Raw genomic sequence first — 14933 nt, 5'->3', positions numbered from 1 at the left:
CTTTCAACCAAATAACTAAACACATACCATCGAACTGATGAAGAAGCCCCGACTAGGAACTCTCTCTCGATCGGTGTTTCTTCCCAGTCTGAATCTTTCCTTTCACTTTCATCCCCGTCTTCGTCTCCTCCTTCAGTCTTCTCTTTCTGACTGACGCTTGAGCTGCTTCTCCCGCCAATCTCAATCTCCACCGGTAAAAGCCATCTCTGCCGCCAATTAACAGCCAGTAAGTTTCTTCTGTCTATTATAATGTGTCTATTCATCTTTGCTTTGTGTATATCAATTCAAGACAAAGTTACTTGGGTGACTAATACTGCCTTGTGAACTATGAATACTGAGCTTAAGAAGCTATTTTTGTGTTATAGCTTGTGATTTTTACCATATTTGATGTTTATGACTATACGCTCACTTGAATTACAGGGAATGTGTAAATAGGTTTTGAAAAAATTTTCGATCTGCATGATCAAGATTTATTAGTTGTTTGGGATAAGAGTCCTTTATTGTGGTTGTATTCTTTGTATTTGACTATTTTAGGCTTGAATTTACTTCAGCCAAAAAAGTGGCTGCATTGTTGATAGGATGTAATAAGAAAAAAAAAATTGATTTAGATCTTTGGATTTTGCTGTGTTTAAATTGCCAGTGATGTGAAACAGAAAATCCTTTATCAATGAAGGTTGGGGTTTCCAAACTGGGAAAGGATTTGTTTAGTAATTGTTCTTTGGAAAAGAATGTGTCTCTCTTTTAGCACTGTATAATGATTTGGATTGGCTTTATTCCCTCTGTCTATTCTCATAAATCTCTTTATTTTGGTGGGATTTTGCATAAAGGATTGTGGGGAATCATAGAGATTCTCATGTTAATGGAATTGCCTTTATTCTCTTATTTCTTATTTGAATTCGTTTTACTTTCTTTGCTTATTTATTAATCATAAGATTAGTATATATTTATGAGAACAACCATACCCTTTCCATATGCTGCTTGAACTTGATATTTGTTAGAATGTTGGATAGAAGAAACCAAGAAATTTAACTTGGCTCAACGAAATATCCCACTGAGTTCCTAATAACTTTGAGGCTTATGTTTCTATTCATATAAGGGGGGAGAGGCAGGCAACTAAAGTGAAGAAATTAGTTATGGGGCAGCCATACTCTTTGCGCCTTGCTTCATGGGTAATGCTCTCGCAGTTGACATTAATGGTGGTGATAATAAGGGCAGGAGCAGATAGCAAAAATGGATCATCAGGAGGATTATTTTGGTCAGCAGCTAAAGAGGAACAAGATCTGCTCCAAGAGGCTGAACCCAAAGATGATTCTACCTCATCTACATTAGTTAATGATGTTGATGAAGTTGATGGTGGCTTCTCTTCCCTTGACGGAATGTTACAGTGGGCAATAGGTTGGTTTTCTTTTCCCCTATTATTATTCATTACAAAGACAACCACAAATTTTTTTTTTTAGGTTTTCTCCCCAGTTTTGTCATTTTTATTATTGTTGTTATTGTTCCTGATGATTTAGTACCTATTGCCATGTTTATTTTGCATATTTTCTGATTATTTATCTCATCTTGATGTCTTTTTTTTCCTTGCACATTTCTCTGTTTTGTGCATTTATAAACAGATCGACTTAATTGTTCAATTCCTTTTTTATGTAATCCTAGGTCCTAACCAATGCCTTCTTCCCTGTCACTTTTAATTGTTACTGGGAGCTATGTTATTGAATTAGATATTGGATGTTATTTTTCACATTTCATTTTTCTGTTAGGGCATTCTGATCCAGCCAAATTAAAGGAAACAGCTCAAGATGTCCAGCATCTGTCTCCCAATGAGCTTAAGAGGCGTCAAGAGGAAATAAAGGTGAATATCATCTGGTATCTGTAATACCAATATCAGAAGCCAAATTAGTTTGTTGTGTTTTGTTGATAAATATTTAATAAGCTTGACTAGACTAGAAAGGTATGATGTTCACCATTTTGTCTTCCTTTTTGCTAATTCTTTTTTTAATAGAATTCCTTTTTGCTTATCTTTCTGCCACTGCATTACATCAGATGCGTTTACTTAATCATTGTGCATTTTTGGAATATTTGATTCTTGTATTGTGCTGGCACCAGGAACTAATGGAGAAGCTAAAAATGCCATCAGATGCACAATTGATGCAGACAGCTTTAAATGACTTAAATAATTCCTCTCTGTCTTTGGAGGATCAGCATCGTGCATTAGAGGAACTTTTGATACTAGTGGAGCCAATAGATAATTCAAATGGTAATTACAGATTGATTTTCTCTTTCATAGTCTTATCTGCCTAAAACAAGAACAATTTTTTTCTTTTTGAAATAAAAAAACAAGAACAATTTATTAACAGAACTGTAGTATTTGCTGGGTTAGGTGTTAGATTTGGTATTCCCTTTTAGGATTAATGTAAATCGACCATGCAGAACTAGCTTTTTATTAAGTTCTCTTGAAAATTTTCACTGGTCTTGGATCTGCATATAACTATGATGTGGCTTGATGATCTTCTTCGCTCACAAAATTTCAAGGGTTTGCTGTTGATATGTGAAAACTTTTGACACAAAGCAAGAAATTATTTTGAGTATAAGATTACATCATCTGGTGCATGCTTGACTGTAGTGAGTCTGCAGGCTGTATAGTCTTTCTTTATAACCTAAGTTGTATACTCCGTATGTGATGCTGTCTGCTTCTCATTCTCAGAAATAAGTATAGGTTTATACCTCTCCAACCGTCTACCCAGTTGACTTTCTAATGCTACGGTTTTCAAGCTTGTTACACTTGGATGGTCATTTCATTAAATTCCCTTTTGGGATGGATTTTCTGACTCCACAAGGCCCTTGGAAAAGCATGCTTGTAGAGCTGAAGCTACAAGGAGTTATACATCATTGATATTCTTGTGTTTATTTGATGAGAGCTTTTGATCTAAAACTTCGTATTTCATCTGGTTGAGTCATGCATGTGTAGTTTTTAGTCTGCATACATCCTTAACACTATATCAACTCGTCTGCATGAAGCCAGAATCGCTACTAATTGCCAGTCAGCCATATAGCGGTAACTCTGTTTTTTATTCTAGGCTGTGAGAATTATTTGTAGAGGAGTAGGTTTGGAGATCAGCCAGTACCAAGGAATATATCTTTGCCTTTTCATATATTATGAACTTCTCAAATAACTAACCTTTTATTTTCCAGATTTGAGCAAAATGGGGGGCCTCATTGTTGTTGTAAAGCAACTTGACCATCCTGATTCAGATGTAAGGAGAATTTCTGCATGGATACTAGGGAAAGCAAGTCAAAACAATCCATTTATTCAGAAGGAGGTATTTAATGTTTTTTTTTTGTGGACTTGCTGAAATGCACTTCTGAATATTAAGTCGCTTTTGTTTCAATGATATTCATCTTTTATGTTTTATTATGTTCTTTGCCTTTACATTCCCCTTCCCCAGCCCATTGTATCATTTTTGTGCCTTGTTGGGGATTTCCTTCTGTTTTTATGAGTTATAGGACTTTTAAAGTGTTTTAGGTCCTACAACTTGGGGCTTTGACAAAGCTAATGAAGATGGTAAAAGCTAATTTGGTTGAGGAAGCCATCAAAGCATTATATGCTGTTTCAGCCTTGATAAGAAATAACTTTGCTGCTCAGGAGATCTTTTATGCAGCAGCTGGAGAGTTGCTCCTTCAGGTGATCTCAGGACAGAAGCAGTTGCAATGAATCTTAAATGAGCTGCTGACAATTTGAGTTGGCATCTTTTTTCAGGATTTATTGAGCAATTCGAGCATAGATGTTAGATTGCGCAGGAAAGCTGTGTTCCTAGTAGGTGATTTGGCTTTGAGTCTGTCAGAGAATAAGAAAAAAGCCGAGCCACCCATTTTCAGTAATCACTTCCTCTTGAAGTCTGTAGTTGATCTGACAATGTCTGTTGACCTTGATCTTCAGGAGAAGGTTTGCATATAACTAGCAATTGTTTCCGATGAATCAACTAGTTTATTATTGGAATGCTTCAAATTCCTTGACAATACATTCTTTAAATGTCTCAGAATGAGAATCACAACTTTAATGGTAATTTACGTATGCCTTAACTAATTTCACGTGGCTGGGTACATGTTTCACAGGCCCTTGTTGCAATTAAGAATCTCCTGCAACTAAAAGTTGTTGAGGATCTGGTTTTAAAGGACTCTTGTGGTTTGCAAAGTGCCTTGGAAAAAATGAAGCAGCAGCTACATCATTTAATGATGGAGGAAGATCACAGAGATTATGCAATTGATGTGGAAAATCTGCGCAAAGAAGTGGAGTCGCTATTCCATGAAAAAAGGGGAGTGGTAGGAATATAACAACTCCTTGATTTTGCATTTAATCAGAAAATCTTTCATTTAATAGAAGTTTTGTTAATGGCAGGTAACTGGGGTTCCCTGCCATACATGATTTCATGAATGTGCTCGTTCATGAACATGCAGCAAACACCTGCTTTTCGTTCTTATATTTGGTCTGCATTCTATCAAGGTTGTATTCTTCAGTAAGTTCGATACGGGCCAAAATCTTAACAAGTTTTCCTATATGTTGCCCTTTTTCTCTGATATAGGTAGGGGAATTAGGGTGACCTGATAGATACTGCTATATACGAAAAGAGAATTTTTTAACACGAGGTATAGTTCTTCCTCGGTGTCTTATAAGTTTAAAGATTTTAACATCGTAGATTGTCGGTATACTACTATAGGGTTTTTGCAGCGATTTTGCTGTCTATGAATATTATCGACTCCATGTAAGAGTTTATAAGCAAACATACTTTTTGTTTTATCATAAAAATATGAGTAATTTCCTGTTTGAATTGTTGGGTTTCTCATTGAGCTCTGATGGGTATACAAAGATTAAAATAGGTTTCCAATTTTAGATGAATGCTCAATGGATGTTATTATGGTGCATTTGGAGTAACAGTTAATTTTGGGTCTAATTGTTTAAAAGGATGTTTGATTCAACTTCTCTTTTAGTCAAATTGGTTTTTGAGCGGATTTGACCAGAAAATAAGCTATTTAAATGCTTGTTTTATATGCAATATTGGCTTACAAGATAGGCTTATATATGTAGCACCCGGAAAGGAGGAGGGAAAAAAAAAAAAAAAAAAAAAAAAGGGGGGGGGGGCACGTCAGCAGCCACGTCAGCAGTCCCGGCCAACCGGGGCCTGCCACGTGGCAAGATCGCGTCACTCCAAAAGGAGCCACGTTGGCGATCCGCGTGGGTGCGATCCGACGGCCCAGATCAATCGCGCGATCGGACGGCCCAGATTCAAACGCACGGACGGCCCAGATTCAATCAAAAACGAACGGTCCAGATTAAAATAAAATGAACGGCTGTGATCAAAAGGCAAGGGGTTATAAATAGAACCCCCACACCAGACCACAAACCCTAGCCGCCAGCCGCTCGCCGGAGAAGACGAACCAGAGGCCGACCGCCGCCACCCGCCGCCACTCGCCGCCGCACCGGGGAAATTTCCGACCGCCGATCGAGGTAAATTTCATACCCCCGACTCGTTTTTCCCCACTGATTCCTCCTATGGCCAAATCGAAGCCGAAATCCCGGCCAAACGGCCGGAATTCGCGGCCGAAGCCCAGCGGCGCCGCCGCGCCCCCTCTCGGTTTTTGCCTCCGACGAGGCCCTTCCCGGCCTCCGTTCGATGCAATTTTTATATCACCGTGATCACCATTCTTTTCTCTACAGGTTGACCGAAGCCAAATCACCAAAACACGAACCTCGCCGGAGAGTCGCCGTACCCGAGAGCGCCGCCGCCGGTAAGCTCCGCTTTTCCGTGATTTTTTGGCCCCCCGAGGGCCCTAGGGTTGTTTTCTGACAAGGACCGATGCGAGTGTGGCCGAATTCGGCCGAAAACAGCCAACCCGAGGCGACTCGCCGCCGCCAGCGGCGGCGCCGTCGCCGGAGCACGGCGGAGCCGCCGTGCCGGAGTTGCGATTTGGGCCGAAAGAGGCCCTGGGCCTAATTTGGATTTTTTTTGGAACACGTGCAGGTACTGTTAGCGTGTTTCAGTTCCTCGGGAAAAATTCAGGGAAAATTAGGGACAGCCTGCAGGCGCACTGTGAATCGTATTCGGATCCCGAAAACAAGTAAGGACCCCTCACCCTATTTCCTATCACGGTATTAAAGTTCAAAATGATAAAACGGTATTTCTTGAATTAACGCATGTGTGAAATTGCTTAAGGTTGCTAATGGAGCCCGAGTCTAGTGTGATTGATGATTTACTGTTATTTGGCATGTTTTACACTGTTTTACAGCTTTAAATGCATTATGGGGTTTGATGTGTTCATTTTATAGTTTCGAATGCATATATTACTGTTTTATTAATTATGGGTTGAATGACTGAAGAACTGATACTGTATGTTGTCTGTTCGGCATGAATTACGATTTGCTTGTTTAAATGTGAATTGATGATGCTTATTGAGGAAAAAGGGAAATGAAACATTGTATAGACTGATAATTGTATGACGGGGTCAGCCTGACTAGATATCCTGGGAGATGGTGGACGGACCGGGTCCGTAGGGAACCCTACCGGGATTGTGGTCTCACATGCCGGACGGGGCATGGAGATCTTATGGTTTTGGCGCCCATACCGGACGGGGTATGGGGACGGCCCGTTTCACCCTCATACCGGACGGGGTATTGAGGTTTATGGTTTTGGCGCCCATACCGGACGGGGTATGGGGACGGCCCTGGAAACTGATTATGAATGTTAAAGGTTAACGGGTAGCGGGACCCCCATGGATACTAGTAGGCTGGTAAATGAGAAAAAGATATGTTGTATAATGATTGAATTATAAAAGGCGTGATAAGTGCTATGCTTTACAGCTTATATTATTCCATGATTGTGATAATGTTATTATTTTTCTTATATTGTTTTCATAAATTCCACCGAGGTAAGTGGATGGTAAAGGTTTTCATGTTAATAAACGAGTTTATTGTAAATTATGCTCCATTGGTCTTTTTGTGGTTTTCTACCCACCTTTATCTCCGTGACGGTGAGATATCGTGATGTTCTTACTGGGCTAGTGTAGCTCACTCCTTAATTAACCATTTCAGATCAGGAAGACATGGTTCCCGAGCCCGTTCCGCAGGAGGACGACGAAGGGGATGCCTAGAGACTCTGTAGTCATACGCATAGTTTATTTTCGAGTTTTCTTTCTTAGTTAGTTTAACCTTTTATATTTTAAGTACGTTTTTTTTAGTTTTTTTTTTGTGTAAGGGATGTTAACTGAAATTTTGATCTCGCTTCCGCATTCGACGTATTTAAATACTCATTTCTTTTTAATATTTTCCGGGGCCGTTACAATATATAAGACAAAAATAATTGTATTATCAAGATTTATTTTTCCCTTTTTGGTTTTTAAGATATGTTAAGAAATCAATTTTTGTCTTTTATAATTTTAATCAAAATGTTTGTATTATAACTTATCAAATTTATTATGTCAACTTTAATTATATATAAAAAGTAAAACATAGAGCAAAAACTAATTTATGAATCATGATTTTTTGACACGATATACCTAACTGTGAGTACTCTATCTACATAGGCGGAAACAGGAGCGTACTTCAAAATCATGCAAACAAACTGGTGCTTCACAATCAAATTTGAGTTTGAATGCAAATGACAACTACATCTTTTCACCAAAGATACTGCAACAGTGAAAACCTAAGCAAATAAACCCTAGCCAGGAGACCTATGAGCTGGATGGATACGGATATAGAGACACTTACTTTTTACAACTACATTAAAATTAAGCATTTCTGGTTAGACCATTTTACTAGTTGCGCCCGGGAAAGATTGATGCCATGATGCATTTGCCGCAGTCGATATCTGGTATGTGATCATAATAAGCTACTGTGAAATGAGAAGCTTTTCCTTCTCAATATCACAGTTTGATGCTTTGATTCTTGTAACCCCATTGTATTTTATGATGTTGATACAAATAGGATCCGCGACTTTGTTAGTCACAAATCGTAAACCTTGTAGCCTTACCAGAAGCCTGGGAGAAAAGAAAGAGCAACAATATCTAAGACTAAGCGGAATTCACTTAGGAACATCATTCGGGCACATTTTTGCTGGGGATAGTAACATGCAAGTAAAAAACTGATTATGTGGCAAAGACATGCAAAGAAATGATAATCAGCAAAGCAGATATTTTATCAAGCTATAAGCTAAATGGCGTAAGTACTAGTAACAGGTGAGAAAGTACTAAAACTATGCCTAGCAGCAACTCTATATCGGGATCAATCAGGAGCAAATATAATGGACATCCAAAACCTAATGAATGACATCCAACAAAAGAATAGGAAAAGATTTACCATGGATGGGTGTTTCAGAACAGAGATAGAGCAAACGTTATTTCCATGGTCACGGGAGAGCAGAAGCCTCACATGTGGGATGCTCTTCCAACTCTCTCCAAGAGCTGGTTTTGATATACCCCCCTCACCGCCCACAGTGTGATTTGTCACCTTCAAGAATAGTTGTGAGTTACAGCAAACTAAAGGAAAATGAAAACTGATCCCCTGTTTATATGTTACAATAATCAATTATATATTGGATTTTTTTGGGTGATATGCAGCCATTTCTGATATATTTCCTTACAAAGATTCACAAAAAAAAAAAGGGTGGATGATGTGTGAAAAAAAAAAATGAAAAAAGAGTTACTAACCATCCTATGTCCCATTAGAAGGTCTATGTACAGATAATTAAATTAGGAATGATCAAATGATTCAGCAGACATGCTTGGATCAACTACGGATGTTTTTGAATTCCAACACCAAAGATTCTACAAATATTAGGGAACATAGTGCAGGTAGAAAGTATGAAGAGGATGTAAAAGCAACATTTACAGCATGTGAAATAAAAAGAAGCAGATACAATCTTTTTTTCTTCACTCTAAATATTATTTTGTTCCCTTCGTTAGCACACTGTTAACCCAAGAACTTGACCAGAGGATTCAGCAAAGAACAAGAAAAGAACATGACCAGAAAGATGATATCATAACGATGTTGTTGACAATTCAAGGAAATTAGGTCTGAACTATTGCATTTATACATGCGACCAATAAAGAAAGGAACTCCAAGCTTTCAATAAGCAAAATCCTGATGTCTGAGATAAAAACTTACTAGTACTGCAACATTATACTCATGTGCCAACTTTTTCAGCAGAAATCCAACAGATACCATCAAAGCATGTCCTGCACTTGAATAAATTTATACCAGAATAAAGAAAGTTTTCCTCTTTATCACAAAGAAAGACAGAGAGGTAACTCTAGGAAAGTACTGATAAATAAAGCCTCCCATTTATGCACAACACAAATTTATATTATGTGAAGAAAGGTGAAAAAAGAAATTTCTGTTTAATCTCAGGAACATATATTAACCACTAAATATATTATGTGAAGGAAACTGTTATCTATGTACAAGTATAGTTACCTTGTGGACCACTGCCTCCAAGGATTGGGGTAATCAGTGACGAGATGGAATCAACTACAAGTAATCGCACCTGATGTTCTTTTATGTTTATCTGAACCAATGTTCATATTGTAATATTTATCAGAAAAGAGAACCATATGAAGATACATTTTTTTCACAATGAATAAACTACATGAAAATACAGATACCAAAATGCTTCATTTTGGAGGAAACCTGAGATCTTAGATCAAGCTCTAACTGATGCAGTAGATCGAACATTGCAAAGATGTCAAACACTGGGTAACAAAAAATCTTGGCCATTAAATTTTGAAGAATTTTGTGTTTAGCCTGTAAGAAAAGATTAAAATAATGATAAAAGAGAATACATGTGAGCCCCAAATATATAGAATAGATGAACACCTCATAACAGTGTGTGTGGAAAGATATAATGACCTGCTCTGGAGAGCCAGACATCAGACCAATAATATGTTGAATACGACGGGGAGAAAACGCGTTGCCTGTATCTAGATACAGAACATGACCCACATTCTCCTTTGCAACACTAGCAGCAGCATGCAGACAAACCTGAACATAATGAAGTACTCATTTAAGTATAAAAATATGCATCAACAGAATAGATAGGCACATAAAGGCATGATGGTATGGCTATGAAACTTCTATACAAAACAGTTAGATTTACAACAATCTACATGATCTGTCATGTCGGCAGACCATGACAGAAGTCCTCGGACCAAATTTTCTAATCCTCTTGCAGGCTTACATTTAACATACTGAAAAGAGTCCTACAGGATTCAGCAGCATTTTTACTGGGATGACAAGAATATGTCTGAATCTTCAGCAGTAGCAGGTATCCTAGTGCCTTTGAACTATCCACTACTGGCCCATCATAAATTCCTACAACAGATGAAGGGAGTTCTTACTTGTGTTTTACCAGATGACGATGGTCCCACTAATTCTGTTACCTGTCCCTCACGGAGTCCACCTTCAAGAAACAAATCAATTCTGATGACAAGACAAATAAGTAAACATTATCGGGCTAACAGATGTCCAAATGCAAGAGTGGAATACGAAAATGACGTTCTATGCTCTACGAGAAAGACATAAGAGAATAGGAAAATGATTGGCACACAAGTTACCCTTCACATCCAGTCGATAATACATGTTTGTTGTGTTGAGCATCCTCCAACAACTCCATACCATTCAACCATGGCTGATGCATGCCATCTATAACAGAAAGGATTTGCATAATCCCCTGAATGCCAACAAACAGACACGTCAAAAACTCCAATAAAGGTCAGGACACGGCTAGAATTTAACTTAGAATAAACTAGGAAGACCCCAAAGCCAACCTCCTTCAATCTCTCAGAAGCGGTATGTTGATCTGCAAATGCAGCTAATACATCCAGGTCTTGAACTAAAAAATCCTCAACTACACAGACGGCCACCAAAAAACAAATGAGTAGAACAAACATATTATCCAAGAACAAAATCCCAAAGCCAAAAGCATTTCTTTCTAATTAAAATGCACAAGTGGTAGGCATGTTTTGTTATTCGGGAAACGAGATATATTTCAAGTTCTATCTATGTTACAAAGTTTTCTTACTTGGAGTATCTTAAGAAATAATATTAAAAATAAGGACAGACGAGAAAACTCGAATTTCGGATGTCTGCTTATGGTTTCCTCATTCTCTCGTTAGCTTTCTCAGCTGCCAAACAGCGCAACTTAATTAAACTGCTAATGACGGCTATTGAGGTTATAGTCAACTAAACCAATTTGGGAACCTCAGTTTCTCATTATTCGAAATTCGATAAACTAGAACAGTCAATCGAAGAAGCCGTTTCTCACCGCAATGTGTTATTCAAATCTTTATCTTAGAAAAATGGAGGACAAAAATTCTAACCTGAGAAAATCCCGCGAGAGGCGCAGAAGTTTTGGAAATCAGCGTCTATTATCGGATACTCTCCTTCCAGATGTTTCAATGGCGCCATTAACTCACCGTCTCCCTCGCAGCTTCTCTCTCTCTACGTATATATATATAGAGAGATATATATACATATATATTATAGAGAAACGTTTTGTTTAAGAGAACCGAAACGTTTCGATCCCAGAGATTTTTGATTGTGGGATCAATTATCGATGCTGTAAATTATTAAAAATATAAATTTAATTTTTTTAATAATTTCTATAAATTTTTAAAACACAAGACTCAGGGTGAATCTTATTAATTATTCCAACTAATTATCTTTTTTCTCCTTCATTTATTTCTATTTCAATAAAAGATATGTATTTTTAAATTTAACTTAAAGTAATTCTTTACATGTACATATGTAAATATATTAGCCTAAAACAAAATATTTTAGTCTTTCTTAAATTTTTATTTTTTTACCAACGTAAAGAAAATGTAGATTTAGTTAATAATATGTACTGTCTGTCTATAATAAAGTTTCATAAAAATAATGATTTTAATATAATAATATATTAATTTTATTATAAATAAAAGTTCGAATTTTTATTTTAAATCAGATGATGTGGGAATTTTGTGATTTCCAAATAACGTGATGGTTCTCAAATTATAATTTGGCACATAGCAACATCAGCATTATGATTTTGAACCATAAAACTGAATTATTTACTGTTGTTATGGTTTTTTCTTTACCAAGAAAAAAGGTAATGTCTTGTAATTTCTTTAAATTTATTAAATTAAATATTATAAATTATTTTATAATACATAATAAATTTTATATTTTTAATAAAATTTAAAATTAAAATATAAAAATATTAATCATTAAATAATATTAAGTGATATATTATTAGTACTTTGTAGCTGGTATTTTATACACTAATCAATGGGATTAGTTGAACTCAATGATTAATGATAAAAATTAAAATGTGATTAATGCAGTCGCAAGAAAATTAAGTAAAAGAATGATCTAATTAAGACAAAATGCAGAGAGTAAAATGAAATTCCTTGAATATTTGAAGGAGCAAATACACACGATCAATGTCCATTCTTCACAGATTTTATTTGAAATGATGAGGCATGCAGTGCAGACTTAAAGGTAATTATAGCTATATTCATCCTTCCCTTTAGTTTGGTGGAGGGAAGAAGATGGCATCGGCAGTCCTCTTTGAGCTGAAAGCCTTTTCGATCTCCTGCGACACTTTGAATGATGCCTGCAGCACTTCCGGGGACAAAGCCTTCCAAGCAGATATGCTCCCAGCCAAATGAGTAAATATGGGGCTGCAACAACAAATCATAAGCAAGTAACTTAAAAACTGTTATTGGTAGAAAAATCCAGAGACCAAATGATTAGATTTTGCTCATTTTTCGTGATGACCATCTCCTGATCATAAGCAAGTAACTCAAAGACTGTTATGGGTAGAAAAGTTCAGAGACCAAATTATTAAATTGTGCTCATATTCGTACTGGGTAATTGCAAAAAAGTAGATGACTTTCTCCTGATTATGGAAATGAAATGATGCAAAACTAAATGACCCAGATGGCAGGGACCACTGGAGTGTATTGTAATTTACAACCTGGTCAGTTTCAGTAGATATAGTAAGATAAGAAATTGTTTGCAGCTTACTTTGGAGTGGTGATGATGGAGAACCATTCCATTCCATCAGGATCAGCAATCTTGGAAACAACGAAAAATCTAGGCACGATAAACAAGTTACCAGCCTTGACATGGACTTCCAAGACCCTCTTCCCATCAACACCAACGACCTGGACACGGCCACTGCCTCTCACAATGTAAGTTACCTGCAAGGCTGAGTCACAAGAGAAACCAGGAGAACACATGGCACTGCCATTCAACCTTACAAGATCGGCTCCAAGGCCAACCTCACCGACCAAAGGAAGGTTCTTAGTATTCAAAACAACAACACAGCCACCATTTTTTATGTCAACATCAAGAGGAGCTTCCAGACAATTCAATGCCATGCCCTCTCTGTGCTCCACCTTTGGCTCAGGCATTTTGAAGCCTGCATCAAGCTTCACAATACCTTTGCCTGTTTGGCTTCCAACAAGGGACTTAACAACATTTTCTTCCAAGTCCCATGCCCTGCAGACAAACTCAGTTGAAAAACCAGTGAAAATACCATTTGAGCCAGTCAAGAAGAAATCGGTGAACTGGCCGGATTTGTGGGCTTTTGAGGTGTCACCCAAGAACAGGATTACCAATTCAGTGCTCTCTTTGTTATACCACCATGTTACAACTCCAAAAGGAAGAGCAATGGCATCACCCTTCTTGATTGCAAGGACTTTTTCCTCTTTTTCAGGGAGGATTATGCCAGCCACACCACTTCCTTTTATACAACAGAAAAAGTTACAGTTAAAATTCTTAATCTCCAGATCAAGTTCTGAAGAACAATAGCAAAACAATTGAAATTTAGATCCAATAATCCAGGGCACCAAATCACAGGTGACTAGCAAGTTAAGTCCAAAATATTCAAGTCTCAACCCTTAACTATATACACTATAAGGATAATTGCCATGAATTTCCCCTGATACAACTAAAGTGCTCTAAGGATCACTTCTGGTTTTTCCCAAAACAAAGTCAATCGTATCAAAAGGAAAAAAGAATCGCATCCCTGCAGGTCATTAATTCACATGGAAGAAGAAAAAAGAAAAACTTAAGAAAAAGGCACAAAATGCTCTTAAAATAATTTAATGAAAAAAAAAAACTGCAATTTGTTCCTCCATGTCCAAAACGTGATCTCTATTTCCTATTCGAAAAAATTCAGTAACTCCACCTACTCCTTTCAAGTTGACATATACTACATAATAACAAATACATATAAACACATATGAGTCTGTATATCCAGCGAATATGTGTATGTATATCCAACGAATATCTCATACAGGCTACAATTACAAGTAATAAACCAGAAATAAACGAACATCAAATTCTACAGAAACAGGATATACTCGATCTACCAAAAAACAAGTAAAACGGATCAAACAAAGGGACTTAGAAGATCAAAACAAATCTAGAAAATAACATTTGGAAAAAAAAAAAAAAGGAATCGTTAAATCTTCACCTTGAAGAACATAAGCGACCTTTGAAGAATCAGAGTACCGAGGAAGAGCAAATCCATTCTTTTCAAGAGCAAGTTTGGCGGCACCGATATTCCCTTCGCGCAACATAGGGAGCTCATCCGGGCACCAAGCGTGGTAACTACCACCATCGCCACCGTACACCTGCTTGGCCAACTTGGGTGAAAGATCGATCTCCATTTTTCTTACGAGTAGTAAATGCAAGCGTACTTATGAGGTTATATGCAAGTATACAAGAGTAGGGAGAGGGGGATGAATATATAATACAGGAATGGGAGAGAAAAATCTGAAAAAGGAATTGAAATCTGTAGAGATAAGTACCAGAAAGCGGGAGATTCTCTGAAAGGTTTTTTCAGCGTGATTAGGAAAGAAGATTAATGGGGATAATGCTTAGGAGAAAATCGATTTGG

General features: G+C 37.3%; 3 protein-coding genes across 6 annotated transcripts; 1 reads left to right on the top strand and 2 right to left on the bottom strand.

The window, feature by feature from the left end:
* The first annotated feature begins 32 nt into the window (after positions 1-32).
* Positions 33-7378, top strand: LOC110826267 (ARM repeat superfamily protein). Of its 3 annotated transcripts, XR_015817349.1 has the most exons (10): positions 33-226; positions 1097-1395; positions 1761-1852; positions 2107-2257; positions 3193-3320; positions 3524-3682; positions 3758-3943; positions 4114-4320; positions 4397-4501; positions 7085-7378. XR_015817349.1 is itself a non-coding variant. In XM_088214348.1 (9 exons), exons 2-9 carry the CDS (start codon positions 1134-1136, stop codon positions 7193-7195), a joined length of 1296 nt encoding a protein of 431 aa, XP_088070474.1. In that variant the 5' UTR covers positions 33-226; positions 1097-1133; the 3' UTR covers positions 7196-7378. The 3 variants fall into 3 exon arrangements, 2 of the variants coding, with proteins under 2 accessions (XP_088070474.1, XP_088070475.1); XM_088214348.1 differs by lacking the exon at positions 4397-4501; XM_088214349.1 differs by lacking the exon at positions 7085-7378 and having other exon boundaries at positions 4397-4826.
* Positions 7379-7590: 212 nt separating this feature from the next.
* RAD51D (DNA repair RAD51-like protein) lies at positions 7591-11559 on the bottom strand. Of its 2 annotated transcripts, none has more exons than XM_088214350.1 (10): positions 11365-11559; positions 10813-10892; positions 10600-10715; positions 10384-10465; positions 9896-10027; positions 9677-9790; positions 9464-9554; positions 9155-9225; positions 8348-8497; positions 7591-8028 (listed from the first exon to the last, which is right to left on the bottom strand). In XM_088214350.1, exons 1-10 carry the CDS (start codon positions 11450-11452, stop codon positions 7990-7992), a joined length of 963 nt encoding a protein of 320 aa, XP_088070476.1. In that variant the 5' UTR covers positions 11453-11559; the 3' UTR covers positions 7591-7989. The 2 variants fall into 2 exon arrangements, with proteins under 2 accessions (XP_088070476.1, XP_088070477.1); XM_088214351.1 differs by lacking the exon at positions 11365-11559 and adding an exon at positions 11067-11329.
* Positions 11560-12413: 854 nt separating this feature from the next.
* On the bottom strand, positions 12414-14850 carry LOC110826268 (11S globulin seed storage protein Ana o 2.0101). Its single transcript, XM_022056883.2, has 3 exons — positions 14508-14850; positions 13052-13772; positions 12414-12705 (listed from the first exon to the last, which is right to left on the bottom strand). The coding sequence occupies exons 1-3, from the start codon at positions 14701-14703 to the stop codon at positions 12552-12554; spliced, it is 1071 nt and encodes a 356-aa protein (XP_021912575.1). The 5' UTR covers positions 14704-14850; the 3' UTR covers positions 12414-12551.
* Positions 14851-14933: the final 83 nt, after the last annotated feature.

The sequence above is a fragment of the Carica papaya genome, chromosome 2, assembly GCF_054855325.1.
Source record: "Carica papaya isolate Zhongbai chromosome 2, ASM5485532v1, whole genome shotgun sequence".
NCBI classification, from domain to species: domain Eukaryota; kingdom Viridiplantae; phylum Streptophyta; class Magnoliopsida; order Brassicales; family Caricaceae; genus Carica; species Carica papaya.
This window is presented reverse-complemented; position numbering and strand designations above follow the sequence as displayed.